Raw genomic sequence first — 12,154 nt, 5'->3', positions numbered from 1 at the left:
AGAAACTCACAATGTGTTTCTTATGGTAACCACAGATATTTAAACCTTGAAGAAATTCACCATAAAGCTTTGCTTTGCTAGAAAGCTCCGCATACTCATCGACAATAATAATTCTTCTAAAAAAGCATAAATCAAATACTAATTTCCAAAATCTACCTAAAGTCTAAAACAATAACCAACTATAGTATATAAAAACCACATAGAAGAAGAAGAAGAAGATGAAATCAACGTCAAACATAACAAGGGAAATCAATACTTCAACTCATAGCAAATACTTTAGTATATTCCACCATTCAAGTAATAAAACAAAAATCATCATCACCTGCCGGTAATAATGATCATTATGATCCCATCCGACAGTTGAAAGTCGTCGACAACAGAGTTCCAACATAATATGGACAGCCTCAAATACACTTTCGCAGCTATTGGTTGCAATAAGACGGGAACAAGCCAGAATCGAAAGCAGCTGCAAAAATACAAGAGGAATGTTAGGCTGGTAAAAAAGAATTAATTCGATCTTGGCGCAGCCCACTCGACTCTAAGGATAAGATTGTCGTATCCGTAGCCATTCAGTTTGTTTATAGCTCTCTCGGCATCTTCCCTGCTAACAAAGTTCACAAAACCGAACCCTCTGCTCATCTGAGTCTTTTGATCGATAGCTACATAAACTCTGCTGACAGCGCCAAAAGGACGGAAAAGCTCGAGTAAGTCGGGTTCACGGGTGTCTTCAGAGAGATTTGTAACCCTAACAGAGTTCTCTTCGTTCCTGCGCTTCATGTCGGTGCCGGTCCTCTCAGTGTTGGCTCCTCCCCTCATGCTGGGGGGTACGTAGGCAGATTTGGTGGAACCTGTTGCGGCGGCAGTTTCTGTCGGTGGCTTGTCGATGAAGGTCTCCGGTGGCTGCGTAAGATCCTTGTAAGGGCACCTAGATGTCCAGTGATCGCCCTTCTTCCCACAGGTTCTGCAAACCATGAGTACAGCACCTCCTTTACCCATTTGGGCCAGTGGATCTCCAGCTACTTTGACTTCCTCAGCTTTAGTACCTGTTTTTACATCCATTTGTTCGAAGGAGTTTGAATATGGAAATGGAAAAGAATATGTATAGAGCATGTGATAAGATCGGTATCAATTTGGGCTTGATGTAAATAGACTAGATGAATCCACACAGTCCGAATCTACCAAGTATTAGTATTGAATCTAGGCCTTCTAAATATGTTACATTGGGATAAAGTGTAGAATAGTGATGATGGAAGAAGGAAGAAAACTAGAATGAGAACCAGTGTTTGATGCTACTTTTCATGAATTAATTTTCTCTCTTTGGTTACAATTGATGATTCTAGTAATAAAGGGAACATGCAGGTCTTCTTGTTGTATAAGAAAGGGTCATCAAACATCTCAACTTTGCTAGAAAATAATCAAATGATAAGAGTAAGAGATCATTAAATCACGGTTCGACTTAGACTGTAAACTATAAAACAAACGAATTGAATTCAAGGTAATTACAACTTTGCTAGAAAATAATCAATTGACGAGACTGCTAAGTGAACATCTAATCACGTAACAACATAATTGATACGCTACTGATCCTAAATTATAAATCAAACGAATTGGATTTCCAGGTACTTGCAACTTTGATAGAAATTTGCATTTACTGATAATTGAATTTCAATCTTGCTAGAAAAATAATCAAAAGATACGACTAAGTGAACATCTAATCACATAACAATATAATGAATACTCTATCGTTCCACTTAAATCAAACGGATTGGGATCTACGAATGAATGCACTCTTCAACAAGTATTTGCAAATCTAAATTCAGAAAAAACAAATAGAAGAGTGCATCGGCGCACTTACCAGGTGCTCTTGGGCGTTCCATAAGAATCTCTTCGGTGGAAACCATGGTAAGGCGACTGCCAGCGTCCTCGTGCGCCGCGTCGCCGAACTTTCCCCACGAACGGCGCTCGATAGCGCGCTTGCTGAGCCGAGCGTTGGCCAATTTCCGTATGCGAGTGGTGGTGGTGATCTTCACCTTGTTCCCCTCGTCGTTGAACTTGTACTCAATGACCTTCTTTATCCCGTTCTCGTCGGGTCCAATCACCTGCTTCGGCGGCAGCAGGAAATCCAAATCCTCCCCATCGTCTTCATCCAATTCTCCCCACCTCAGCTTGCTAGGTTGCGTCGCCGCCTCCACTGCCATAGCCTTCCCAGTCAGATTAATCGAGGTCTGATCTCCGGTCGGTGTCGAATGCAAAACTAGGGTTCATGCGGTATTTATATGTACATGTGAAATTAGGGTTCTCACCATTGGTTGGGCCTGTGAACATAGTTGGGCTGTATGTGGGCCTTATTTTGTAGATGGGCTTCAGTTGTTTAGATTACAAAAATTAATTAACACCACACTCCAAAATTTATTTTTTCATGATAAAATCTTTTGTTTTTATATGTTTTTATATTTCTCTATAATAAATTTATTTTTTAATATCAAAATAATTTTTACCATATTAGATAAATATTCACATATAAAGATGTTAAGTAATTTTTGCTTATTTTATATTTGTATATTACATATTTTTTAAAAAAATTATTATTTTCAAATAATTTATAATAAAGTTGTGACTTTTTTCTTGATTTATATTATGTAATTTATTAGGTTTATTTGTTTATAAGTAAAATTTATTAGGTTTTTAGATTATAAAAATCTTAATAAATTAACATATAATGTAACACGTCTAAAAAATAATGTAAATAATTATAATATGGTGTATGTATATTGCAATATGGTATGAAAGTAGATATGTATGAACAAGGCTTGAAATTGTACTAATAGTCCAGTAATCTGCATAAGTAAATAATGTAGATTGTTACGTATTGTTGGGTTGTGATTTAATATTAATTTAAAATAAAATGTTGTTTTTATTTTTTTATTTAAATAATAATCCGATATAATATTTTTTAAAAAAAGTTAATTATATATTTTTATTTAAAATTTTACTAAAAAAATAATATTCATTCTTTTAGTTATTCGCAATTAAATGTATATATATATTTTTTATTTTATACATTTCAATTCAAAAATATGTTTTTATATTATTATAAAAATAATTATATATAAATATTATAATATTTTTAATTTTATATAAATTACAAATATAGTGTATAATAGTAATAGATTTCAATCCAAACTAACCCTATTACTTTCAATAAACTATTTTCCAACACCTTATTAATCGGTGTAATAAATTGGTAACATATGAAAAGACGGTTTTAACCCCGCAGTGGAGTGCGAGACCAAATTGGAACTGGATCTCACGATCCGCATTTTCTGGGCTGAATTTCAAATGCATTTCAATTTCATTTCCCGTTCATTTAAATCACGCACGCACATATGTCTATTTCTGTATATATACACTAATCTGCTTTATCTTTAAAATTGATTTGGTTAACTCCCGCTGCATGTTTTCGCCCAATAATTCCTTGCTCTCTCTGCAATCTACCCATCTGTTGTTCCGCACATACCAATGCCTACTCACATGGCAATCCATTGAATTTTCGAGATTGTTTTAGACGCCAGCGCCGCGCATTTCGATCAAGCACCATCTGGTGGGTCTTTTCCCCCTTTCATATGTAAATTTATTTGTTCATTTTGGATTTGTTTTGTGCCGTTGGATTATGAATTGTTTTGGTATCTTGGTTGTTTCTGTGTTAGATCATGCTTCTTCTTTCGCGCCCCCTTTTTGGGGGTTTAACTGATTTTTCTTTAATAATTTAATTGCTTATCTTGTTTCTCTCTGTGTGTGTGGCGCCATTTTCGATTTCTGAGACTTGTGTATGAGGGTAAGTTTGTTGGATAATTTAGGGTTGGTTCTTTGGGCTCCTGTGTGGTTGAATTTTCTGGTTCAAATTATAATTTAGCATTCCATGTTTCACTTTCTGTCAATCTTGATAAATTAAAGAATGGTGTAATGTCTATATTTTGGTTTTTATCGGTAAACTTGATGTTTCTAACGATGTGTTCTTCGTAGGGAAAATTATTCATATTTCTGGGGACATATATATCATAACATAACCAATTCTCAGTATCTGGAGTAGCTTTTGGTTGGAGTTGATTCTTATTTTTGGTAGAAATAACTCTTACCTTTGTAGCTGTTATATTTAGAGGCAAATTGTTTCTTCTGCGAGTTTATTATGCATATCTTACTGAATAAGTGAATATAATCTTATACGTGGGAGTTTTATGCTCAACTCTGCCGTTGCTTTTTGATACATTTTGTACCATTCGTTTAGTTCTTATGTGGTTTCTTGTCATTGATATACATCTTTTTGTTTACATTTTGTAATTTTGAGTGATATGATGTTTTCTTGGACTTCTGTTTTTGTTTTTTAAAAAACATCTTGATCTGCTGTTTCGAAGTGGCGTTTGTAGAGTGCATCTTGAATGTGTTACTGCTGTCTCAAGTAGTATGTCAAATTTAATAGTATTAGTTCACATATCACATTTTATGATAAAATTTATTAATTTGTAATAAATCTTGCAATAGAAATTTGTATAGGCATATAGTGTGGATTTTCTACCCGTTTCATGATTGTAACTAGGCACTACTAATAAATTTCTATGAGAAAAAATGCTATCCTTTTATTTCGTAAAATAGCACATTTCCATAAATTGCTGATTATAACACTCTTTTCCGCACCTCATGCCGGTTAAACATTGAATTTGTTCTCCAGTTGGGTATAGAGCACTGTGATTACACTCTGGATGGGATGAAAATGTCTGCAATGTGTTTCTCTCTCATGCAATTTCCAAGATGCAGACTTCATTCGTTAGCTCAATCCTGGTTGCAAAATTTTTATAACTCGGGCAGCTCCAGTTACAGGATTCTGTGTTCAACCAGCCATGATCCTGAAGGATGGCCCAATGGGAAGTGGAGTAGGCGAACAATAATTACAAAAGCAGAAGGATACAACGAGGGCTTAATTGACAAAGGATGTGATATAGATGGGTATAAATTAGTAGAAACCAAGGTACCGAGCCGCAGAAAAAAAGCTGTTGGAGATAATGTCATTTCAAGACGCACGAAGGCCAACTTGAATAAATGTGAAGCAGAGTCTACTGAAATAGAGTCGGATCAGGATTACGAAGAGATAGCCAAACTAGCAACGATTATTTGTTTTGATATTGAAACAACTGGGTATAATAGTGCACAACATAGGATAGTCGAGATTGCTTTCCAGGATCTTCGAGGGGGTCAAAATAGCACTTTTCAGACTCTGGTAAATCCCGAGCGTGATGTGCCCAAGCGCGCTGAAGCAATTCATGGCATTTCTTCTCAGATGGTTAGAAGTCGTGACGTACCCAGGTATTCTGTAAAATATTTACTTTCTTATTATAAGAGACATTTCTGATTTGTGATGTTGATATAGAATACAATGATTATCATATTATCGTTGCACATAGACTGCTTTGAATATCAATGTTGGTGTTTCTTTGTGCTATATTTAAATCCCACTTCAGTTCTGCTAGGGACACATCCACTTTCTTTTTGTTTCAGTGCACTTGTAATTTGATATAAAATATCATCTATGTGTTTTAGTATGTATAAATGTATTGAATGATGATTTCTCGAAATTAATATCTATATTGTACAATAATTTGATGCTAGAGCGGATATCAAATACCATTTGGGTTTTAGAAAATATGTCTCGAAGTGTTTGTGTGTGCACAAATTTGTTTAAAAATGAATGTAGATAGCTATAATTATCGGAACTTGATTATTTGTTATTATATGTAAGTATTCTAGACTACATATGGATCTGAAATTGTGTTTGTATGCATCCATCTTTATTTAAATTTAGATAATTGTTTGTATATGTTCGAACTCTCCAATTTTAACATATGCAATCGTATTATCCTTCCTCGATGCTGTAGGATGAAGAACCTCATTCCAATCATGCTGGAGTACATCAAAAGCCGCCAGCAACCTGGTGGAATTGTGATTCTGGTCGCTCACAATGCTCGCAAATTTGATGTTCCCTTCTTGAAAAGGGAATTCGAGCGCTGCAACTATGAGTTTCCAAAAGATTGGGAATTTGGCGACACCCTTGATCTGGCCCGTGCCTTGAAGGATAAAGGTTTTGCATTTGTCCACCCAATACATACTATCATTGATTTTATCGTATAAAATATGCCACATCCTTTAAATAGAACTGTCAGTACATGATTTCAACTAGCACATTGTTAATTGAAAATATATATTGTCTGTCTATTTATGATGTACTGTCTGAGGAAATCAGTATGCTAATAACCTCTCCCACGGGAAGAGTTACTTGCTGATTTGTAATCGTGCTAATTTTTCAAAACAACACACTAAAATATATGCCGTTAGTTTTGTATTATATTAATATAAATAAATGTGCTGTCAGCTTTGTTTGTTAGTATATTGGATGTTGTTCACTAAATTTTAAATTTTAAATTCAGCACTGTAACCGCAACTCCTCGCCCACATATATATATATATATATATTATATGTACTGTTAAATTTATTTGTGCTACATTTGGTTGTCAGGACTGAAAGTTCCTTCAAAACTAAACCTGCAATACCTACGCGAGCACTACGGCATTCCATTGATGGGCAAGGAACACAGAGCTCTATCAGATGTCCACACTCTCGCCTACGTTTTCCAGAGATTAACGATGGAGCTGAAATTGACGAAATCTGATCTCATCCCAATGTTCCGCAAGCGATTCAAAGGTTAGCTATTGTCTTCTTGTTGTTGTAATGACCTCTTCATTATTTTTGCCCCATTCTTTCGAAACATTACATTGGTGGTGTCTGATCTTCGCTTTATTATACACACTGACGACGACGACCTCTTAACTTTGTCGAAATTTCGAGTCTCGTCCTGTGTGTACTCTGTTGCTATGCAAGTTTTCTGTAGAGATGTAATGTTGATGGCAGCCATTGATGGAAAGATGGAGCTGATTTGCTCTAGTTTTTGCCCTTGCTGATGATAGTCTTTTGTTGCTGAATTCTACTGTTGAAAGAAAAGGATTATTGTTGTTTTAACATATTTATTTATTTATATATAATTTTATTTTTATATTTATTTTCTTTTCGAGGCATGATATTAGAATTATAATTGTGTTGGTTAACTAACTGTATGAAAAAAATTGATGACCTATGTGAAGTATGAACATATTTATTGAATCATGTAAAATATATTGAAGTACTATATGTTAGGATGACGTTTAAATGTTAAAATAGGGTGTAAATAACTGATTATAAGTATATTGAATTATATGAATATTTTTATATATTATATATAAAAATTATTGAATAACAAAAATGAAATTTAGTATGTGTTTGGAGTGGTTTTCAATAAAAAATACTAAAAAATAAATATAAATATTTTTATAATTTTTAATAATAAAAATAAAATAAAATAGAGAAATCGTAAAGAATATATTGCATAGATGTTTCACCAATGTTAGTTTGAATATTGCTTGATGTGATTTAAAAAAAAAAAAAAAAAAAAAGATATTACTATGTGAAATAGAAATTGTAAAAATGAAAAGCAATCACATCCCTTATTTCTAGTTGTCACGTGAAATGGACCAAAAATATAAAATTAATATTTGTATTGAATTTATTGATAGGTTGATGGAATTTATATTATAAACTCATCTGTTTTTTGGTCTTATAAAAGATAAATTATTATTTTTTATTTTTTAGTAAATTTATTTATTTTAAATATATTTAACAACTATAAATTATTTTATTTGTTTATATATACTTAAATTTTTATTTTTTATGAAATTAATTTTAAATTAATAAATAAATTTATTTTATTTGTTTATATATAATTAAATTATTTATTTATTTATTTGTATATATATTAGTGAAATATAATTTAAAAATATTTAAAATATCAATACTATTATTCATATAAAAAATAATGGAATAATATCATCACACTCGTTCAACCTTATGGAACAATATATATTGTAATAGCAGTTTTTAACAATATCCATCGTTACTCAATAACGGTATCAATAAGAAATAATTGGATGGGTTACTTAATTAAGTCCATAGTTCAACATTGAATTAAAAAATATATAAAAATTAAAAATTTATACAACATTTTAAGCATATTAAATTAACACAATACGAAAACTAGATTAGAATCATATTTTAAAATTTAAAAATAAACGCTTTATATGAATAAAAGAAATATAATTTTTTTACAAAATTATAATCATTTTTCAATATTTATTTTTTCTCTGTTCATTTATAAATAAATAAATAAATAAAAAAAGTTCAAATTTTACCTTACCAAACAAACAAAGAAAAATGGAGAAATTTTCATTTATACGTCAATGTAAGCATATCCGGATTCTACATAATTTCGCTGGGCACTGCTCCAAGCCCTATATATAAACCTGTGCTGAACATTTTCATTTCTTTTCCTTTTCCTATCGGGTGGACTTCAATTTCACCTCGCAAGGACCTCTGCTCTGCTCACCTCCCTTTCCTTTCCTGTCCTCGCAGTCTCAATCGGATCCGTTTCTCACACATAAAGGAAGTCTCTGAGCAAGGATTCAAGGTTCGACGCCCGTCCTTGAATACCTCAATTAGCTGCTGCGAAGAAGGAAAGCTCAGATTTGATACAAGAGGGGAAGCCATGGATGCTAATTCTTGGGCAGCTCGTCTCGCTTCTGCATCTAGGCGGTATCACTCTGCTCTGCGGTCGCGATCGGGTGAACGCCTCATCCTATTACTGGTTTAATTGATTTGATTTTAATTGAAAATCGCTGTTCCGAAACGGTGAGGTTCACTCGTTGTGAATTTAGTGTTAAGTGTTGGATTCCTTTTCATATCTAGGGTTTGTTGTAGGGTGAAATTTGATGAACCGTATGACTTTTATTTTTTTGGTTGTTGGATAGAGAAGCTAGCGATGGGATTTACGAACTTTTTTATATATTGCGCTTCATTTTCCTTTATGATATATTCGTGTGTATTATGTTTCAGGAATGAAATGGGATGAGTTCAGTGCTGAACAGATGATGAGGTTTGATGAAATTCAGGTGGATGATGATATGAGGGAGGAATATCAGTGCCCTTTTTGTTCGGGTTATTTTGACTTTGTGGGACTATCTTGCCACATTGAAGATGAGCATCCTGCTGAGGCCTCGGAAGGGGTATCCCTCTCTTGTGGCTCAAACAACTATTCCATAATCATTAGAAGTACAATAAAAAAATAAAAAAATGAATATGTATATATATATATATAATTGCATTAAATGTGTTAAGCTGATTCAACATGCTGGATATGCATTATCGAATAGCGTTTATGAAGCTGAACACATGTCGAATATATGTTTGTTATGGTGTTGGTTGGCTTGTTTGTGGGGATGTAGCATTTGTGAAACGATTGGTTTTTCTAGTGATTTGTGAAACGATTGGTTTTTCTAGTGATTTGTGAACAATTGACATTATGTGGAAGACTGTAGTTAACAGTTTACTTGAGTGAGTGAGCCTTTATTCTTCTTGTTCGCTCTGTCTGGTATGTGACTGGGGAGAGACAGTAAGGTTGTGTATGACTAGTGATATCTTGCTCTGAAATAGTATATTTTCTTGATCTGTTTTATGTGTAACTTATATTGAATTAAAATTAACTTGAACATGTTTATTTAGCAGTGTCTTTGATTTTATGTCTTGCTCACTCGTAGATATTGCACTTTCAGGAGTGTCCCATTTGTGAGATTAGGGTGGGTGAAGACATGGTTCCTCACATAACCATGCAGCATGGGAATATCTTTAAGATATCCTTTTTTACTCTGACTTTTAGTGTTTAGTGTTCTTGTTGTATGCGGTTTTTTCTGTTAGTTACATCCACCTTTTACCGGCATTCTTGAGTTCGGGTGGTTTTTTTTTTATGTGATTCATTTGCTGTTCCTCAAATATTTTGTTGACAGACAAAGTTTGAACAATAATTTTGCTACATTTTGAAAGCATGGAATTGCATTTATGTCAAATCATTGTCTTTTAATTCACATGAAATTTTGTTCTATACCATACAAGAACTTCATCATTCACGTTGAGCTCCTTGACTAGAGATCACGTGCAGTGCAAGAGAAAACCTCGAAAACCTAGTTCCAATTCCACACTTTCTTTGTTGAGGGGGGAACTGAGAGAAGGGAACTTCCAGTCCTATCTGGGAGGGTCCTCTTGCATAGCTTCATCAAGAGACGGATCCCGAGCCCGCGTCCTATCAAGTGATTTTTTCCCATCTGTTGAAGATTATGAAAACAAGTCGTTGCGCCCTTCTGCTGATCCAACATCCATCAAGAAAAGTACAATCAATGGCATTTCAGAAAGGTAATGAGTTGCTTATGTGTAAAATATTCTCTCTTGTGATCTTGTTGTTTGTCGTGTCGTTATTGATGCCAAAATGGGCAAAACCGAGGATTGCTGACTAAATCTTTCTACTAATTTGAATTGGCTTTCCAACCCTATTTTCAGTGATGGTTATTATCGAGCTCTACTTAGTCTTTTTGTGTTATGTTTGGGCACTGAAAAAATTGATTATGACTTTATGCATTCTTCCACGCATAGAAGGTTGTATTCATTCTTAGATCTCCCTCTCGTTGAACCTCTTCATACAATTTGAATACAATTTTCAGGAAAGCACGACTGGCACCCATGTCCATCAAAGACCAGGAAGAGAAAACAAAGCAAAGCAACTTTGTTCAAGGATTGCTGCTGTCAATGATCCTTGAGGATTGACTAGATAAACTCGATGCCTCTGGGCTTCCTGCCTTTAGGCGAGTGATGAACAGGTGGGGGGGATAGACGGACAATTGGCCCTGAATGGAAAGGGTAGGGAGGTGAAGTGAAAAGCTAGGTTTGTATGAAATGAATGAATGAATGTAAGAAGGATTGGTGGTTTGTAGGTTGAAGAAGAAGATTGATACTTTATTTAAGTATCTTGTTTGCAGTTTTTATTATGCTTTGTCTGCTGAAGGAAATGATATATATATACTTATATATATAGATATATACTTCTTGCATATTGTTTCATATATATGTTTTGTTGTGGTGAAGAATATGGTGATTGGCCTTTTACTTACCTTACCTTTCCCATATACTGAAGGTATGATATGATGAAATTAAATAATATCCATTTATATATGTTTTAGAATCTTTTATTATATGATATCTTATTTTCAAGAAATGTTAACTTTAAATATTTTGTTATTCAGGAGATGCACTAATTCTTTGAACAGATTTTGGATTTATGCAGGTTTGTTGAATGTGTCTTATCTAATCAGATGGTCGCACTAATGTGTTCCTCAATTGCTGGATCTCTCAGACCTTTGATCATATGAGGTATTAAATTAATGTTGTGTTTCTTGGTTTCAAAAAATGATTAAATATTATGTTTTGTGAAAGAAAAGAATATGTTTTTCTAGGGTAGCGTAAAGATTACATAATAATAAATTAAAATTTAAAAGTAAACAGTCTTTGTGTGTGTATGCATATCCCTTTTGTTGAATTGTGTTGTTTGCATCAATGTTGTGAGGTTGGATTTAAGTTTAATTGATACATTTCTGGTGTTTCTTTTCAGTTTGGATTTTATTTGGAAAAGAAAAAAGTAAACTTTTTGCCCCGTAAAACGAAGAGTCCAAATTGCATAAACTTGACTAAAAGCTTAGAAGGTTTGAATCTATTGTTGAATATAGTTATGGTAGGTGAAATTATAGACTTTTGTGATATTTGAAAATGTTGTAATGCAAAATATGTAATGTTTGAAATTAAAAAATGGTTGCTGAATTTGTTTTCTTAAATGAAGATTTGATATTATTGTTTTAGCAGAATTTAAATTATATGGTGTAGGGATTACATGAGTACACTACACTGGTAGCTAATCTGATTGCGCTATCATGTTGAGATGATGTGTTTGCATCCTATGGAGTTTTGGGAGGAATATGAAGTTCTTAGTTAGGTAAATATATTCATAACTGTTCCGGGTAAATATATTTTCTTCCAACTATTTTTTTTCGACACATTGCTGATATATATATAATATATTTTACTTTATTATTTTTAATATAAAATATTATTTTTTTATATTATTTATACAATTTTTTATAT

General features: G+C 33.2%; 3 protein-coding genes across 3 annotated transcripts; 2 read left to right on the top strand and 1 right to left on the bottom strand.

Annotated features, from left to right (window-relative positions):
• Positions 1-237: 237 nt before the first annotated feature.
• LOC127259822 (uncharacterized) lies at positions 238-2,260 on the bottom strand. Its single transcript, XM_051287456.1, has 2 exons — positions 1,856-2,260; positions 238-1,043 (listed from the first exon to the last, which is right to left on the bottom strand). The coding sequence occupies exons 1-2, from the start codon at positions 2,196-2,198 to the stop codon at positions 508-510; spliced, it is 879 nt and encodes a 292-aa protein (XP_051143413.1). The 5' UTR covers positions 2,199-2,260; the 3' UTR covers positions 238-507.
• Positions 2,261-3,416: 1,156 nt separating this feature from the next.
• LOC127252702 (exonuclease DPD1, chloroplastic/mitochondrial) lies at positions 3,417-7,068 on the top strand. Its single transcript, XM_051277032.1, has 4 exons — positions 3,417-3,601; positions 4,727-5,358; positions 5,928-6,130; positions 6,566-7,068. Exons 2-4 carry the CDS (start codon positions 4,763-4,765, stop codon positions 6,754-6,756), a joined length of 990 nt encoding a protein of 329 aa, XP_051132989.1. The 5' UTR covers positions 3,417-3,601; positions 4,727-4,762; the 3' UTR covers positions 6,757-7,068.
• A 1,384-nt stretch (positions 7,069-8,452) lies between these two features.
• On the top strand, positions 8,453-11,080 carry LOC127245228 (protein DEHYDRATION-INDUCED 19 homolog 3-like). The gene is made up of 5 exons (XM_051265973.1): positions 8,453-8,757; positions 9,029-9,198; positions 9,745-9,822; positions 10,122-10,378; positions 10,684-11,080. The coding sequence occupies exons 1-5, from the start codon at positions 8,682-8,684 to the stop codon at positions 10,784-10,786; spliced, it is 684 nt and encodes a 227-aa protein (XP_051121930.1). The 5' UTR covers positions 8,453-8,681; the 3' UTR covers positions 10,787-11,080.
• Positions 11,081-12,154: the final 1,074 nt, after the last annotated feature.

This window comes from Andrographis paniculata, unplaced genomic scaffold (genome assembly GCF_009805555.1).
Source record: "Andrographis paniculata isolate CXL003 unplaced genomic scaffold, ASM980555v1 Contig10END, whole genome shotgun sequence".
NCBI lineage: Eukaryota > Viridiplantae > Streptophyta > Magnoliopsida > Lamiales > Acanthaceae > Andrographis > Andrographis paniculata.
Note: the sequence above shows the minus strand (reverse complement) of the source record. Positions and strands in the feature narration are given on the sequence as shown.